General features: G+C 39.8%; 3 protein-coding genes across 4 annotated transcripts; 1 reads left to right on the plus strand and 2 right to left on the minus strand.

Annotated features, from left to right (window-relative positions):
* Nucleotides 1-421: 421 nt before the first annotated feature.
* On the minus strand, nt 422-5,975 carry mettl1 (methyltransferase like 1). 2 transcript variants are annotated; one of them, XM_037252363.1, is made up of 6 exons: nt 5,739-5,975; nt 5,489-5,616; nt 5,230-5,414; nt 3,305-3,418; nt 1,246-1,347; nt 422-866 (listed from the first exon to the last, which is right to left on the minus strand). In XM_037252363.1, the coding sequence occupies exons 1-6, from the start codon at nt 5,816-5,818 to the stop codon at nt 735-737; spliced, it is 741 nt and encodes a 246-aa protein (XP_037108258.1). In that variant the 5' UTR covers nt 5,819-5,975; the 3' UTR covers nt 422-734. The 2 variants fall into 2 exon arrangements, with proteins under 2 accessions (XP_037108258.1, XP_037108259.1); XM_037252364.1 differs by having other exon boundaries at nt 5,489-5,647; nt 5,739-5,827.
* Nucleotides 5,976-6,559: 584 nt separating this feature from the next.
* On the minus strand, nt 6,560-9,324 carry LOC119123317 (E3 ubiquitin-protein ligase MARCHF9-like). Its single transcript, XM_037252317.1, has 4 exons — nt 8,858-9,324; nt 7,795-7,950; nt 7,159-7,351; nt 6,560-6,904 (listed from the first exon to the last, which is right to left on the minus strand). Exons 1-4 carry the CDS (start codon nt 9,086-9,088, stop codon nt 6,600-6,602), a joined length of 885 nt encoding a protein of 294 aa, XP_037108212.1. The 5' UTR covers nt 9,089-9,324; the 3' UTR covers nt 6,560-6,599.
* A 1,281-nt stretch (nt 9,325-10,605) lies between these two features.
* cdk4 (cyclin-dependent kinase 4) lies at nt 10,606-17,833 on the plus strand. Its single transcript, XM_037252316.1, has 8 exons — nt 10,606-10,860; nt 13,652-13,882; nt 14,971-15,106; nt 15,239-15,406; nt 15,653-15,762; nt 16,190-16,240; nt 16,323-16,458; nt 17,221-17,833. The coding sequence occupies exons 2-8, from the start codon at nt 13,665-13,667 to the stop codon at nt 17,320-17,322; spliced, it is 921 nt and encodes a 306-aa protein (XP_037108211.1). The 5' UTR covers nt 10,606-10,860; nt 13,652-13,664; the 3' UTR covers nt 17,323-17,833.
* Nucleotides 17,834-18,093: the final 260 nt, after the last annotated feature.

The raw sequence follows: 18,093 nt of genomic DNA on the forward strand, positions 1-18,093 counted from the left end.
TGAACTCATACAATTTAATGTCATAAGCTAGCAAAAATAGATAACATCAAGGTGCATTTTTCTATCCATCTTCACCTTTAATTGACTGAGGCAAGTGCTGTCCTGCTTCTAATCACATCCCCTGCAGCAGCAAATACTTCCAAACTCCTGACAGGAGCAAAAAAAAAAAAAAAATAAAAAAAATAAATAAAAAAACACACGATCAAAGTGCAAAGAATTAACTGATGAGTTTTGAAAGCTGACAATTGTGTCACGGATTTCTCTTGGCACTCAAACTGACAACTGGAACCTGTCACAGTCTGAGATTCAATCTGTAATCTTGGGTCAATGAACAAACTGTTGGTAAATATGCAACGTGGCACCCGTATAGACAGAATGAACTTTCTGGATAGTTGTCACTGTCCAAAAAAAACAAATTACGTTTGTTTTACAGGAGCTAGCCAATCAAGTATGTAAAATATTGCTTTTAAAATGTACCTGCTCTTTATTATTACCACTGTATGACAAGTATGATACAATGCACTGAATGTGATTTACAAGAAACAAAAGAGCATCTAGAAAGAGAAAATCATTAATAAAAAAAATAAAATAAAAAAAGACTGCACCCCCCCCCCCCCCCCATGATGGTGTAACGTGGCAACAACCGGAGAAGACCATGTGTCTTTCCGAACAGCCGCTCTGTTTAATCCTCTAAGTTGCACCAAGAAGAGCAAAAGTCACTTTTTTTTTGTGTTTCATTCAATGTCCACCAATACTGGATCTTCAATCCGCCGGAAAATCGCGCGAAAGTTTTTCCCTTCGTTCCGCTGCACTTTCTTTCCTTCCTCTGTGCACACACCTAATTGAGAAATGATGACATCATCAACCTGCAAAAACAAAGTATTTGGATGAGACAAATACACCTGCGCATCGTGCATTGAAAAAAACTTGAAATAGATGCACCCACGTTTGTTTGAAAATGTTACACAACGCTAAAGAGTTGTTAGCGGAAGCTACGGCAAGCGTGCATGAGCTGAACATGTGCGCCTTTTTCCAAAAGGGTTAAGGTTACCTCCCAACTTTTGAAAAAAAGGCATGACAATAAGGAACTTTGAGAGTTCAAATATTGACCAAAAGTTTTCACTTGAAAAGTTAAACCTCTCTAAGAAAACTGGAACAGCGCAAAAAAAAAAAAAGTGTGACCTCAATGGAGCAGACAGAAAACAAATACAGTTGTGTGACCTGCAAACAGTGTTCTCCACGTACCAGCTCTTCATCAGGGACCCGCAAGAATAACGGATGTTCACTAAAGTGCTTCACCATCCAAAGGTGGACCTCCTCCACGTCCGTGATGGTATAAACTAAACCCTAAAGAAACACACACAGAACAGCCAATCAAATAAAATGGCAATATGATTTTAGTAACTGAGTAGTAAATGATGCCCCACCAGAATTTTCATTGAAATATTCTACAAACCTATTTCAATCATATCTTACATGAGCCTTTTAAATAAATGGCTTACAGATGACTTTTTGCCAGAAACGGGAACGTGCGTAACCTGTAAAAATAACAATTGTCAAGAAATAACAAGACCTCCTTGTAAGCTGAGCTGTTTAATAGCCACACAGCAGAGCAAAAACATACATGTGGCAAAGACTCTCCAGAACCTCTTCCACTAACAACCCAGAACGGGCTTAGGTTCTATACAAAGATCTCAGAACTTCAACATACTTCTTACTACTTTCCTATTAGCTAAGGCTTTGAGGTTATTTTAGGGCATTTTGGAAAGAGCACAAAAAATAAATTGCCGAGTTTATTAACAAATAACAATCACTATTGAAAAAAAAACAAAAAATTCCAATTCATGTCATTTATGATATTTACATTTATTTGACAAAAGTAAGGAAACTATGCGGAAATAGATATCAATTTGAAAATAGGGTCAATACTGGTGGTGTGCACCTTGGTGCAGATCCAAATGAGGGTTATGCAACCGTGGCAGTGGTCTGTGGTCCAGCAAGAGCCTTTCCACTTATTAAAGCTGCAATGTGCTGGATTTGGAGTTTCTAATCACTACTGCCACCTGAGGCCAAAAAATGAAATTGCAAATCGCGTGCACAATACACATTGTCGTAGACTCAACGCAGAGCCTGGAAGGGTCATAACCAATTAATGTTGACAGAGATGAGACAAGTTTTAGTCGGACTCCTCCGTACTACCTGCGTGTGACGTCACACCCGCAAAAAAAAACCATGGGAAATTCCAACCTAATCCTGTTTGAAAATTACTATTTTAAGTGTTCATTTGCTATTATAGGATATGTGAGTCATAATGAGTCAAATGAAAAGATATTCCCATGGAATGCATCTTTAAGCTTGCAGCGTAAATTGCATCTGAAGGTTTCCTCACATGTGCGGAGCAGTGATCCTTGGCATCATGATCAAAATAACCCAGAGACAACACAGAGGTTAATCCCCTATGTCACAGCAGTTTACACTGGACACTGCACAGATAGATTTACGAGAACAAGGACTTCTTAGAAAACTCAGTCATGGCACACATTACCACACTGCATTGCACTTTACCACACTTTTTTTTTATTTTACAGTGAAGCCGGGATACGACAGAATGGACACACTTTATTTGTTCAGCTGTCGCAAATGAGACTCGTGTTCACATGCAAACGATTGTGTCACTCAATAATTGTAATTCATGCTCATGGGGGCGTATCATGTGGGCAAACGTCGATGACAGACGACCCCACCTACCAGCACAGTTGTGCCAAAAGAGAAGGCCCGCCGGGCAGACCTTGGACACACGTATGCATGCACGGACGCACATGCATGCATGCATGCCAAAGGAAAAACGATATAGCTTAATTCGCTATAAGGCCCTTCTTTGTTTGAAATTGAAGGTATATAGGCTGAAGGCTTAAGTTTTGGCACAGCAGGGAATCCAGCGATTTCTACACTGTAAAATCAGGCGACAAAATGAGCGAGTATAAAGTTCGGACACTGACAAATGTGAGACTCGATACACACAAGAACGTGTGTCGCCTTTGAAATGGCAGAACGTGTGCCTCCCAGTTCGGGCCTCCAATCAAAACACAGCTATATGAGATCACAGTTGTACCAAACCTAATTAATAGTCGTCTTATTAGTTATTTAAGTTACTGGGCCTGATGTGACATCACGCGAGCAACTGGAAAACAAGTTAAAGGGGCTTTCTGAAATGGTGAATATTGACTTTCCGTTATGGAGACCCAAATAATTTAGCTTCATGCTAATGTTACATGACTTGGATTGTGCTTGGTGTCATACGTACCCCGATTCTAAGTGTGTAGGCATACTCTGCCAATAACGTAGGGCTGATGATCCTCCATTTGTGTTTGGTCTTCTTAAAATGAGGATCCGGGAAAAGGAAGAACATCTTACTAAGCTGAAAGTAAAGGCAAAAGGTGAGAAACCTTTGCATGAGCCCACGAGACTGAAAATGTTTGAATCACTCCAACCCACATGCAATTGTAGTTTCTATTTTTAAGACCACTATCTTGATCCTATATAATGTAACCTCTTTAACATGGCCGTCCTGAGACTTTGCGGTTGGTTGTTTAAAAACTGTAATTTCTTTTTTTAGGTCCCTATAGTATCTCACGTCAAATGGACTACCAGAGCTATCAAATAACCATCAAACCACTTTTTTTTCTCTGAGGGTTCATGTCAGGTATTGACAGAAAGATGTGAATGTAATAATTGGTGGCTGCAGGAGCCTCGGGGGACTTTGTGCTGATTGAATATGAGAAAAAAAAGTTAAACTGTTCATTTTTTTCCCCAAGTTATTTTTTTTATTATGGAGACAGTTGTAATAGAGTCAACTTTAGAGGTTCTACTGTATATGAAAAGCTTTTATACTTCAATGTAGACCAGGAGAGCAAATAAACAGCAATAATTGATCACGCTTTGGTTAAAATCCATTTTACAAGTTCAAGTTTAAAAGTCACTCCTAATAAGGGTGGATTGTCACCATCTGCTTGGCTGTGACTGAATAATGTGACTTGTTATATAAACAGCATTGATGACATCATAGTAACCTTGGCACTGGACCATCAAATGCTTTCAATCAGCTAGTAGCTAAGAATTTCATTCATACAGCAACAAGAATGGGACGGATGGTAACGAGAAATGTGCAATTTATTTTTTTTTTCCCCAAGCTAGTCTCCTTTCCTTGTTAATACAACATCAATCACCCCATTGTTGTGAAATCCTGGATTTTGTTGTTAGTGTTCGGAAATCCCTGAAATGATGTTTTCCAAGGTAGAATTTACAGTATCATAATGGCATCAAAATCTTAATCTTTAGCAGTATTTATGTGATGGTGACTGTGCTTGCTTTTTCATTGCATTATTTAGAGCAGTGGTTCTTAACCTGGGTTAGGGAAAAGAAGTCACACTGATTTGCAGGTATGTAATTTGTTGTGAGTTCATGCATTGTGTTGGGTTTGGTTCTTTCAACAAGGTGATTTCATGCACGGCTCCTTTTGTGCACCAGTAAAAAACATCTGTCCTGAATTTGAAAAAAAAAAAATGCATTTTATTTTTCACTAGAGGGGTTCGATGAATGCGCATAGGAAACTGGTGGGGTTTGGTACCCCCAACAAGGTTAAGAACCACTGATTTCGAGTTTTCCTGAAAGGTTACCAAGTCCAAAATAAAGCCAAAATACTAAGGGGGAACAGGCCACATTTGGCCCCAAACACTGACTGGCCAACTCCCAAGAATGTAAATAAGCCTGCGCGTCAACAATAATGTGGAAAAATTGTATGGCGATGTCATAAGGATTACTACGCTATAGTTACAACGTATATTAATAATTTATTTTCTGTGAAGAAAATCTGAACTCTGAGAATTTATTAAGCCTGAGCTCAGCAAAGTAAAGCCCGGGGGCCACATTCGGCCTTGCCACAGTCTCTGACTGGCCCTTGCATGCTTTAATTTTTGCCAACTTTGCAGCTACAAACATTTCTCACCATTATAGCAGCTATTTTCTTTTTTTGGAGAAGTAGTGGTCTTTCTACTTGTAACATTCATATTTCCTGCACAATGTAGGAAAGAGCGGAATTTGCGCAATATGGCCAAACGTCACTTGTGTTTGTATCCCAATTTGACATTGCATGGAAACGCAATTGAGTGTCAAGTTGTTCCATCTGTGTATGCTTGTAAAATAATGAAATGGAATGCATGAAAATTCTACCTGTCCCTTCCTGAAGAAGTTGGGAAGATACTTCATGGCGTTGCTGCGAAGGCAGGCAATGTTCTGGTAGCTTCCTGGATTGCTCTCACGTAATGACTTGATACGATCCTGGACATAATCGGACACTTTCACCCGGATCTCCAGACCCAGCATGAGTTTGTCTGGAAAGAGTGGAGCTAACTCCACTGGGAAGCCACGCATGATACAAATGTCTAAAGATTGGCAGACAGTGCAAGTCGAATGGATAAGGAGTAATTACCTAAAAGCCCACCGTATCCACACCCAATATCTGCAAACTCAACTTGTGCTGTTCCTTCTCCAGATTGCTCCTCACTAAAGAATTGTGGATAGAGCGTGCTCCAGTCCATCTCCTCTGGACACACAGGACTGACAAGACAAGAATGACAGCAATGAATTCCTATGAACACGTTTGGAAAGAGTTCAACAAAGATGCAAAGAAGTTTCCCTGAAATTGTTGAATTAAGTAAATATGCACGGACGTCACTCACTAGTCAAACGAATGATGTGCCATCGGGTTTGAATGTGCTCGTTGTCTGTAGTAACGCTTCTGCGGCATTGACGAACTCATCTTGGCTTCGATAAAGATGTGCTTCCAAAAAACACGCAAGTTTTTCCTTTATTCGCTTCTTTTAAAGTGAGTAACTTATTAAAATGTCAACTCTTGAGTCACGGTTTCATCTGCATGCTTTTCCCAAACACACGCGTCGCGGATTGTTACGTCATCATCAAGCGACCAACACACTTGTTTTAAAAAAAGAAAAAAAAGAAAAGAAGGCTCCGTACTTTCCAATAATTTCCATTCATTCATCTTTCACTATAATAAAATATGACAAATAAAAGTTTGGTTGTAATTGCCTTTTATTCAGGACTCCCCTGCAAAATAAGTTTTTAATCTTAAGGGGATTTGCCTGGTTAAATAAGTAAAAATATTTCAAAACATTACAAGTTGAGGAAAAGTGAGGCCATTATGTCACGGCATAATTTTTATTCGGATACTTATTATCAAGCCTGATATTAATCCTTTAGTCCTGCAAATTTAAATGTCTCAGTTGATACAATTGCAATGCATATGTGCCCAACACAATTTATACAAAAGACATTTGTCAATTCTTCAGAAAACAGCTGACTGGCAATGCTTGGTCCCGACAGTAAAACAAATTTAAAAAAAACTTTAGAACCTTATATTGGTTCCAACTTCTGGCAGTTAGAAAAAAATACTTTTATTCAACATTTGTCTTGAAAATGTCCTTTTTTTTACTCCAATATAACCAATCCGTTCACCCTTTGGCCACATAGACAAAATGTGCTTGTGTGGGTTGGATTGAAGTTCAACTCTGCTTCTGACCCTGCTATACAGTGGTCACCCTCATGACGGCCTCATGGTTGTCGGCACGGTTGTTGTTGTTGGGCCTTCTTAGCCTGTTGCGGATGCTCAGAATAATATTGCAAACGTAGAAGGTAATACAAGACCGTCTCGGCTCCTGCCCGTTGTGTGGAACTTCCGCAGTGTCACTTTGCACATCACGGGGGTGTTTCTTTCTAGAACTGGTCAAGTCTTTTGTTTTGTCATAATTTAGTACTCTCCACTTTTTGTTCATTGTATGCCAGCGCCTTATGATCCGGTAGACAGACGGTCCTTCTTGGATTAGAAGTCCTGTGTGGAAAGAACAAAGGGTAGGGGAGCAGTAAAGAGGGTTGGGTTAAATACTGGAACTCTAATTACACTTTCAAAGAATTAAGAAATATGAATGGCTTGACTTGGAAGCAACACATTAAATTTTGTCTGATGAACAAAACTGTGTCCACCATTCAAAGCACAACCTTACTTTCCAAAACATGCACATAACCCAGTCACACTTGCCAATAAATAAATCAGTTTGCCAAATAAGTGTATCTGTTGTGTCATACCTATACAAACGAAGTCCATGAAGACGTACATGCCGTATAATATCTGAAAGATATAATTATTACGCTGGAATTCTGCAAAGGGGCTGACAATTGACCATATAAGCCAACCCAAACTAGCTATGAGGAACATCAAGCCCAGGATAATGGCTGAAATCTGTACCTTTTCAATCAAGGTCAGAGAGATGGATTGCCACTGCAAAAACAGACAAGACAAATATTAATACAAAGCGTTAATATTATAGATCAAGGAATGTCAACCGGTGGTCTAACGCCCTCTAGTGGTACGTCACGGTATTGTAGGTTGTCTACGAAATTGGAAATAATTGTAACATTTTAAAAATAAAATTGATTAATTATTTAGATTTTATTTATTTTCCAGCTTTTTATGAATTGTTTACCCGTCCAAATTATGTCACATGTAGCTAAGATTTCCAAAATAGACATACAGATGCAAATAAATAGTCATCCTCTTTCGGTGCAAAATAAAATAATATTTCAAAGCAGTGGTCCCCGAGTTGCTTCTTGGTTAAACAGGTTTTTCTGACAATGACAAGTTTGTGAATGTGTTTCCTCTATTTGATACTTTTCATTGGATGTCATTTTGGCACACATACAAGATTGGAGACAATATGGTACCTTCAGTGGGTTCTTGGTGCAAACGGAATGAACTCGGTACTTAAAGCGGCAGATCTCACAGTTCCAGGAGCCTGTTTCCCCGATCCAGCGGACAAGGCAAGACTGGTGAGAGTAGCGCACAGAGCCATCACAGCGGCAGGGGCTCAATAGTTCTCCCTGCAGAAAACAAAGAACACCTAACATGAAGTTGGAGATGATTCCACCAAGTGAATAGTTTCCGTTAAAATGAATAGCATTCATGCACACATTTCAATACTAGCCTCCATCAATTGGTCTTGCCAAAAATAACATTGATACAATTTCAACATAATGAATTACATTTCTTGCAATGTGCAGTACCAAAATGGAGCATATTAATATGACTATGACAAGTCAGTTGGGATAAGCTCCAGCACGGATGGATGAATATTAAGTGGATGCCCTGTGGCATGCTGCTTCCCACAGGTCAGTACTATCCTGCCTCCCAAGGGTCAGTACTATCAGCACACGCGCCCATTATTTTACGTTTTGTGTCAGGCATCGAAAGTTTTTAAAATCATGTGTGTATCCCGTTTTAAACAACAGCTCAAATTTCATTGCAAATTTAGGGCAAGCCAGGCCTTGATTGCTATGTACATTCTGTTATTACCTATTCACTGTCACTCAAAATGTATTTAGTGATCAAACATGATTCTATTGTCCAGTTGTGATTCGAATTTGTATCGTTTATGGAGACATAACTTGAAAAAGTTTCACTGTACTATTTGGGCACTTTATAGTCCACGGTTCAATATGACATACCGGCTTCTGCCATCTAGTGGAAGAGCCGTCGCAACACACCGGTAGGTTAGATACAGGAAAAAAAGTCAGATACAATATTTGTTGGCCAATTATGTTTTTTTTTTTCAAGTTTTGACCAATGTTTCAGACCAATGCAACAATTTCTCCTTTTTTCATTCCACTAACCTTTTGTGAATATTCTTTCCTGCTTTGAGGAGATACGGTTCATTCAGTATTTGAAGTGGATGTCTAAATTAGTAAATAGAGGAATGCACCCAAAAATGATTTATTAATTTAAGTGTACCTTGTCTGGGCCCTGGAAGCAGATCCGACACTGCGGGGTGCACATTTCACTTTCTGCAAGATTGTCCAAGGATTCGGTGTCCTCCTGCAGGTGTTTAACTTTGTCACCTGGGACTTGGCAATACCTCTTGCCCTTCTCCTCTTCGTCCTCCTCCTCCTTGACCTCCTCTTCCTCTCCCGGACAAGAGAGTTTGAGCGGCGGCCCAGAAGGGCCTCCGATCTCCCCCGTCATGCTGGAGCCGGTTTGGGTCTTCTGATTCTGCTTTATTTGGAGCAGAACACTGTTAGTCACCAGCTATCATTCTCTTGCGGACACGCTGCTCCAATGAGCTTGATTTCGACGTAGGCTGGTAGAAGTTGTTAGAAGAAGTGCAAAGCTGAGCAGCCAGCAGGGGAGGACCCCTCTATGGACTGCATTTTCTACTTCTCAAAAAATGCATGAATTAATCCACAGATAGCTTGTTGAGTTGCAAGTGGATAGCCTGTATTATGCCTCGCATACATTTAGCCAACTCTGTACTGCCTCCTCTTCGTCAGAATGAGTATTTTACATTTAATTCTCGTCGAGTGATCGCCCCGACGGCACTAATTGGAATAGACAAAGTCAGAACTTGATCCACTTACATTGCCTGCTTCTGTCCGTCGTGGCGCTGTGACGTGCACGTAACGACGGCAAATTTCGCAGAATATTGACAAAGATGACGTAAGCGCTCATCTTCTTATTACGGTGATGTAATTGGATATGCAAGCAGACGCCAGGAAGACGCAATTGCAAAGACGTAATGTTTTTTTGTTTATTGGCTTCCAACATGTGGGGTGATGTTTTTGTTTATGTGGGGTGATGTGCAGTGCAATGTAAAAAATACTGTACTGACGCGTGTGATGATTACAAACCGCAAATTTCCACTTGTGCTTTTTAAGTAGGATGAAATTACACATGAATGAACACATCAATGAACACTGTTAAATTGAAAATGTGACCATCGCCTTTCCTTACCGATCCAGTTGAAGACATTCTGAATTTGTTTTGACGTGCTTGGCCAGCGGGCAGTTTACTGCTTACTGTTAAAAATTGTGCTTTATTCTCTGAAGAGATTCATCAAAGCTTCTGACACCTCACATGATGTCATTTAGTGCAGCCCCTGTATCTGTCTGTACGACTTGTGTTCTTTGTATATAAGGCAGTACTGTAGACCTACTCTGTTAATACTCGATCATTTTCTTTATTCTATATAGCTTTATCTCGCAGTGTTTGCGTTCAATAAAATCAATCAATCAATCAATCAATCAATCAATCAATCAATCAATCAATCAAAAAAGGTATATAAGAATACTGCATCGGTACATCCATGTGAAAATGTCAGAAAAATCACAGGTATCAAAATTTACACCTAGATTTGGGGTGGAGGGTGGGGAGTAGAGAATGACCAAGGGTGGTCACTATGGAGCTCCGCCCCTGTCTCTGCTTAATTCACAAAACCCAAGCATTCTGTAATCCTTAACACACAAGCAAGTGAGGTTGGTTATTTAATTTGTTAATTTACAATTTCTCTGTTGTCATCATCCGACATGAACATAAATCCTCCTTGGTTTCTACTAAATACTGCCAAAACACTGAGTATTCTGTATTCTGCAGACAACAATAATAAAAATTCCTGAATGGCATTTTGACTGCGATGAGTGAACTAATACAGTGATATTCTAGTCGAGTTGTATGCCAGAGTCGTGCATGTATGTAGCGCCGCCCCCGAATGGACTTTCTTGAAGCAACAGGAAGCGACAACCCCCCGAAAGGAGTGTAGACTAGGGAGGAAAAAGAAAGAGTGGGTGGAGGTGGAACACTTATCGATTGATTGTCTTTTCTCGATCGAGATTCACAACAAGTTCTGGTCGCCTCTGAGTCCTTGTGTGTCGGGCAGAACTTCTACGTGGCACCGCATCGAAAAGCATGTCTGCCTCATAAAGGTCTAAAGGGAAGCGGACCCGGTTCTGGAGAGAGACAAGGTAAGATACTGTGAAGCGGAGGTATATGACACATATTGTTCATTTTTTCTTTTCTTTTTTTTTCTTCCGTGCGGGTAACAGTCGGGCCATTGGACGTAAGGCGTTTACGTAAAGTCGCACATGTGCACGTTTTTACATGTCTATTTTTGTTGACGTGCGCCACGTCACAGGAGATGGAGGTGTGGATGCAAACTTGTGGATGCTCCTTGTTTTTGTTTTTTTTGTTGCGTTAGTGTTCTCTTTGAATTAACAAAAGACGGAGCAGCACCACGTGTTGCGCCCCCCACCTCCTGGCCTGGTTCTCCCTCTGTCGCCGCCCACCGGCCTTATGTGTCCGGATGGCTTAGATAACTTACCAATGTTGCTCAGAAATACACTTGAATGTACATTTTAATTTAAGAACAGTCCGAAGGCAAACAGGGGCTAGCTTTAAACCATTGAGTTGCAAATGTTTGCGCACGAAGCGATTGTGGATACTTTGTCAGGGTTCCGTGCAAACAATTTCAAAGTTTCTTTACAAGGAAACAACGAATGACTGTTGCCAAATGTCTGGCGAATGTCTTTGCAACCATTTGCAATGAACCCTGATGAAAAATAAATATTCAGGCGTTGCTGCTTGGTGAAATACAGGCTTGAATGAATGAATGAATGAATGAGTGTTGTCTCCAGCTGCTTCCCCTGCTAGTGTATTTGAAAAATGAGATGTTAGCTGGCGTTACCATATCCAAAATCACAAGAAAATATCGTGTGATCAGTTCTGAGGTTCAGGATTTGAAATTTGAATCGGTGCAGTTTGCTTGTTCTCCCCGTGCTTGCCTGAATCCAGGTATTTAATATGATTGTAATTTATTGTAATATTATGCAGTGTGAATATTTACATTGTACTTAAATACATTAAATAAAAAAAATGTACTGAATCATTAATGATTCAATAAAAATGCTTGTAGATAGGGTACATATTTTAAAACAAGTTAAATACTATAAAAGATTAAATGCAACTGTTTTCTACTTGAACAAAATGAAAATTGATCAAATTTGCTGTAAGCAGTACACCTAACATTATGAAGAGTTTGAACTTTTTTTTTTTGTGATTCCATATAACTCACTGAATTCAATCAAACTAAATTGTCCGTAGGTCTGAATGTGACTGTTTGTCTGTCTGCACAGTATACTGCCTTTTGGTGAGTCACTCATTGTGAGGACAAGCACTATAGAAAATGAACGGACGGCAGATCATGTGGTCATTTGTCTTGACTCCATAATGACTTCCTCCAGAAGAAAAATGCAATGAAAGATACTGATGGGGTCTTGCTGTGCATCAGCTCATATAATGCAATGAAAATACATCAGATTCTTCGTAGTGGCCTTTCTAGTCCCAACGATGGTGGATAAGCGATTATATGTTTATAGGGCTAACTCAGAGTCCAATGAATGGTAATTGATCCTCAGTTGAATGAGTCACCTATGTAAGCAGCTATATGGATGACCTTTACATAATATGCATGATATATACATGTCACATTTTGGACTTTGCATGGTGGAGTTTGAAAGCCCCAACTTCAATAATAGTAAATAAACAAAAGGCCACAATCATAATTATTTCTGTATTTATTGTACATTTGTTGACATTTTCATTCGGTGGCGTGCTATGACATTTTTCTATGATAAAACGGGTGCTTTGGCTTAGCAAACCTTGGGAAAAAGGAAATGTCAGAGTTAAACAGTAATAAATGACAGTAAGTTTTGCTTCAGACAATGACTCATCTTTCTCAGCATGCAGTCACGTGCGTTGTGGCAGCACAAAACATCAAAAACGGTCTGGCACGATACATAACTATTCAGACACTCATTATTTATTACCACAATACAGTATATGCAATAAGTGTTTGTAAATGTACATATTTGTTTGTAAAGCTGGCTTGCATTACTAGTTAGCTTCTGAAAAATGGATTGTCATGTGTAAATAATTTGCTGTTTAACCAACTTCCAACTTCTCATGACTCGTAAAAGAACCTCACAAAAGTGAAGTTGCATTCCGACATGCTGTTAACAAGCTGGAAGGCCACTAAAGAGTGTTACGATTTTGGAAGACATCAAGAGGGACACGCTACAAAAGGCATTCGATTCATCGCCTGAAGTGTTTGGCTTTTCGAGTGGTTCTCTTCATTTTCCGTTGCCCTTCAATCACTCTCCCCTGCAGAAACAATTCAAGCTTCAGCCCATTTCTCCCCCTTGAACAAGCTCTAACCCAGCAGGGCTTGGAGGCACCATCAAAAACACACGCACACTCTCGACAGCATTAGTTAATTCAAAAAGAGTTGGCTTCTCAAGAAATAATCGAGCCACGCAACAGCCTCTCATTCATTATTTAAAAGTAACAATGAGTAAGGCAGGAAAGCCAAAACGTTTGGCATTTCAATGGTGAATTAGTTAGCTGTAGTCATCCCGAGAGGTCTGGAATTTTCTTTTGTGCACTTTTGTTGGTGGGTTACACCACAAAACCTTTTCATTCTGAGTCTTGCTATCACTTAATGGAATGTTGCATATTGGGAATTTTTAACCCCACATATTCACTATCTGCAATACTTTGTACACCACCAGTGTTAGTGATTTTGCCTTGCAATTGAAAAGTCCCGGGTTTGAATCTTGACTCAGGTCAAACAAAACATCTTACAAACCACCCAAAATTCTTCCGATGATTCACTATATGTCCCCTATGGGAGATGATTTGATTCTTCTTGTATTGTTTTTGTAAGCTAATGTAGTAACGTGATCTGTATTTCTCTGTCAGTGTAAAACCGCTCATGGCCCAGGGCACCAGCCTCCAGTATGAGCGAGTGGCAGAGATCGGCGGCGGCGCTTACGGGACCGTCTATAAGGCCCGTGATATGGAGAGTGGTCGGTTTGTGGCTCTAAAAAGCGTGCGAGTCAAAACGGACCATAATGGCCTGCCAGTCTCCACAGTCAGAGAGGTGGCTCTGTTAAAGCGACTGGAGCAGTTTGACCACCCCAATGTGGTCAGGTAAGATAGCGGTTGCGTGAGGGATCTTGTGAGCACACCCTCAGACATGGTCACTGCTCTCCAGAGATGGGGACTCGAATCACTGTGACTTGGACTCGAGTCGACTCGAGTCGCTGTTTTGATGACTTGTGACTTGACTTGACAAAAATGAAAAAACTTGGAAGTTAAAGACTCGGGACTTGACTTGACTTGAGACACGATGACTTGAATGACTTCCGTGTTATTTAGTTTCTGTTTTCAGTTTGAATATAAAATTAATAATACATTTAAAAAAGTAATATCGATAACACGGTAGGAGCGCAGGCTGAGAATGGCGTTGTCATGATTGGATCGCTACCCTGTCAATCAATCAGTCGTGCCCTCTCGAACGAACGACCGTGTTGATTGGAGAATCACGCCCCTTTATATCAGACATATACAAACATGTCAGCGGGAGCTGTACCTTCGGCTATCGTAATTAAATTTATGACGGCAAAAGACGGACAGCACAGTTCAAGATATGCAACAGAAACATTTTAGACAGCCAGACGACTTTGTCCGTTTGAAGTTTATAGAGCTCTGGTGTCTCCAGATGTTACAGATGAAACATAAAATGTTTTTAATGCTCTTTAATGTGTTTCTTCTTTCAGATTTTTTCAGATTATTTTTTCATATTTGCAACTCAAATGTGTCAGACACTGTCGGCAGACGTTCATTTGTTTAGATTGAGCTGTCATTCATTGTATGAGGTAATTTTTTTTTTGTTGGATTCCATGGTGTATTTTACTGAATATCAGTAATTACAGTGCAAATCCAAATTATTGTCATATTTTTTAAACAGGTTAGACACATTGGACAATGATGGTTACTTAAAGTTACTTATATCTTGTCTTTTCACGTTACTAAGATCAGATTCTGCGGGTAAAATTGCAATAATAAGGTGACTTGACTTGGACTTGACTTGACCTATTTAAGGACTTGACTTGACTTGCCCAAGAAAAAAACGACTTGGGACTTACTTGAGACTTGAAGGTTAAGACTTGAGACTCACTTGAGACTTGCACATGTGTGACTTGGTCCCATCTCTGCTGCTCTCCTGACTATTCCAGGCTTATGGACGTGTGTGCCACCCAGAGGACTGAGCAGGAGACTAAAGTCACTTTAGTCTTTGAACATGTGGAGCAAGATCTCAAGACGTATTTGGAGAAAGCGCCGGCTCCGGGGTTGGCCCCTGAACGCATCAAAGTGAGCTCCTACTCGGAAACGAAGTTGTTTAATTTTTTGTTGGATTGGATGTCATTATTTTTTGCAGCTTTGTCGTTTTTTTGATTACCTTTATCTGCTTGATTTTTTTTTATTTTATTTATTTTTTTGCAGGACTTGATGAAACAGCTGCTATGTGGTCTGGCATTCTTGCACTCAAACCGTGTAATGCACAGAGACCTGAAACCAGAGAATATTTTGGTAACCAGCCAGGGTCAGGTGAAGCTAGCTGACTTTGGACTTGCGCGCATGTACAGCTGCCACATGGCCCTCACTCCTGTGGTAAGAACCAGTGCACTTTGAAATATTTATATTGCACTTCCATATTATCTGGACTTTTAAATATTTGTTACACATCTGGATATTTACAGTGTACATTTTAGCAAAATATACTGTGTGTTATTTAAATTGTGATTTAATGGTACGCCATATTTTGCATGCAACAAATTCAAATCTGAGGAAAACCCACAATTTCATATTCAAGCTGCTCAATGTGGTTGATCATTTCTGTGCATCCGTTTCTCCAAGGTGGTGACACTGTGGTATCGGCCTCCTGAGGTTTTACTGCAGTCCAGCTACGCTACACCTGTGGACATCTGGAGCTCCGGCTGCATCTTTGCGGAAATATTCAAACGAAAGTGAGTCAGCAGAAATGCTAATCGGATTAAAAGAAGCTGATTGTGATGTCGATAAAACGCCAGTCCGTGCGTTGGGAGCAGTCATATTTAATATGTATATAGAAAATGGAGGTTTATTAGTTTCTATGGAATCACAATCTATGCATTCACCAAAATACTAGGAACATGATGATGTCATGCAGTTCTTCACCATGTCATTGTCATTCAAAATTGAACTGAAGTGAAGGCTGACCTTTGAAAACAGCTGCAAGTGTACCTAATGATGTGACCTCATGAGAAAATGTCTCCTGATTATATTTTCTCCTAATTGGATTTGCTATGTAAAATATGTTCGCTTGATTCAGTTGTCAAATTATGACTCTACAATCAGATGGCACAGGAAACAATTAACATTATCATCCCTACACTTTTTTTTTTTTCCTGTTAGACCCTTGTTCTGTGGAGAATCCGAAGTGGACCAACTCGGGAAAATCTTTGAGTGAGTCATGCATTCGTGCAGAGTGACTTAACCCTCCTGGCTGATGATTCTCATTTCACAGAAATTGAACGTGTCATTGCAGAGTGATTGGTTTGCCACCAGAGCAGGAGTGGCCAACTGGTGTTACGCTTTCAAGACAACACTTCCCCCCTTTCTCGGCTCGCCCCATAACTGACTTTGTTCCAGAGATAGATGAGCAGGGAGCGCAACTGCTGCTGGTAAAATATCAGAGATGTTTATCTACCACTAAATGTTAATTTACCACTTGCCATCTTTTCTCGACTTCACCAACAATTTAGTTTTGCAGCCATTGTCCTCAATCAAGTTGCACATTTACTACACAATAATAACAATTGCTTTAAATCAACATTTTATTAATTCGTTTTTTTTTTTTTAATGAGACATTTGTGGGCGCTTGCGTTTCCCTAAATACACAGCATGGCAAAAACAAAAACACTGCCACTCTCCTATAATAAGAACACATTTACATCTGAACATCATTTATTCAATTCATATATTAATTATGTGGTATGTTAATATTATTATAAATAATATATGAGCATACAACTGTAATTTACCCTCCCGCCGCTATTTCTTTACACAGCATATGATAAACTAAAGCACTACAGTGCTGGTAAAGCTAATTTTTTTTCTTTTGGGGTCCTTGATAACTTCTGTAAAAGAGTATGGATTTATATAATGTCGTAAAAGTTGTACTAAACAACCGTGATCTGAGAGTTTGACCCTGATTATTCTTTTTACCAACAACTTCTCCGAATCGCTTTCGGTTGCCAGGCAACTGGCTTCATCCAGGATGAGAGCAAAACATCCTGTAAAATGGCAGCTATCAATGTTTGCAAAGCGCATTCTACAGTAAACCGTGTTTTTCTTAGAGCTGATGGCGACCTTCAAGACGATGAATAAGTAGACGTCACTTTTCAATTGGACTTTTCTCATACCTTATTCTTCCTTTCTTTTAGGAAATGTTAACCTTTGACCCCTGCGATCGAATATCAGCTCTGAATGCACTAGATCATCCGTATTTTCGCAACGAGGAGATATTGACTGAGAGAAAAAGCTGAGCTGCTGCAATAAAACACAGAAACAAGCCCGGTTTTTGGCCGCAAGATTTCATACTCAAGGAAGTCCCTCTTGTGCCCTGGGATGATTTTTTTCTTTTTTTTTATTACTCCAGTATCAAAAATAATTGAAGAGGAGTCGTGTTGAAGAGGAGCAAACTCATGGATGGACATCCATGCATTTCCAAGTTGTAAATGTCACAAGTATTGATGTTAACACAGCATGACTTAATTGTTTGTACTCTGTCTGTCCCTCAACATTTAGTTACGGGCTCGGCAAAGTGACAGAATTGACATCTTGGTTGTGAGCAAGCCTTTAGTCAATTGAAAAGACGCACGGTAACATCAATCACCCTCAAAGTCATTTCTGAAAAATGTTTGGCATCATTAGATGACTGAAGAGGTGGATTTTATTTAGATTCCAGTCTTGTTGTTTTTTTGTGTGTGGAAACCTTTTGAAATCAACCTGCACTGCAACCACAAAGGAATAAAAACACTTTCAATCACAAAACAACTCAATGACTGATAGGTTCATTATGTATTACTGTTTCAGTTCTTGTCCCAACTTCTGCTGGTACTTTTTGTCTTTGCCCAAAGTCAGCTCGGATCGGCTCCAGCTCACCCGTGACCCTAATGAGGACAAGTGTGATAGAAAATGGATGGCATGGAGTCATTTTGTCATAGTCAGCTGACATTTTACCTCCAAAGCTTTTCATTTTTCTCCCAAATTTAATTAATGAATTTAATGTTAAACGTCGCCTTTGAGCGTAGATA

The sequence above is a fragment of the Syngnathus acus genome, chromosome 5, assembly GCF_901709675.1.
Source record: "Syngnathus acus chromosome 5, fSynAcu1.2, whole genome shotgun sequence".
NCBI classification, from domain to species: domain Eukaryota; kingdom Metazoa; phylum Chordata; class Actinopteri; order Syngnathiformes; family Syngnathidae; genus Syngnathus; species Syngnathus acus.

Coding starts and splice junctions, on each gene's coding strand:
- mettl1 (XM_037252363.1), bottom strand. CDS start 5,818: ATGAGTTCGTCAATGCCGCAGAAGCGTTACTACAGACAACGAGCACAT. Junction 3,419..5,229: donor ACTTCTTCAGGAAGGGACAG/GTAGAATTTTCA, acceptor CTTTACTTTCAG/CTTAGTAAGATGTTCTTCCT. Junction 1,348..3,304: donor CCTACACACTTAGAATCGGG/GTACGTATGACA, acceptor GTGTTTCTTTAG/GGTTTAGTTTATACCATCAC.
- LOC119123317 (XM_037252317.1), bottom strand. CDS start 9,088: ATGACGGGGGAGATCGGAGGCCCTTCTGGGCCGCCGCTCAAACTCTCT. Junction 7,352..7,794: donor GCACCAAGAACCCACTGAAG/GTACCATATTGT, acceptor CTGTTTTTGCAG/TGGCAATCCATCTCTCTGAC. Junction 6,905..7,158: donor CATGGACTTCGTTTGTATAG/GTATGACACAAC, acceptor CTTTCCACACAG/GACTTCTAATCCAAGAAGGA.
- cdk4 (XM_037252316.1), top strand. CDS start 13,665: ATGGCCCAGGGCACCAGCCTCCAGTATGAGCGAGTGGCAGAGATCGGC. Junction 15,107..15,238: donor TGGCCCCTGAACGCATCAAA/GTGAGCTCCTAC, acceptor ATTTTTTTGCAG/GACTTGATGAAACAGCTGCT. Junction 15,763..16,189: donor GCGGAAATATTCAAACGAAA/GTGAGTCAGCAG, acceptor TTTTCCTGTTAG/ACCCTTGTTCTGTGGAGAAT.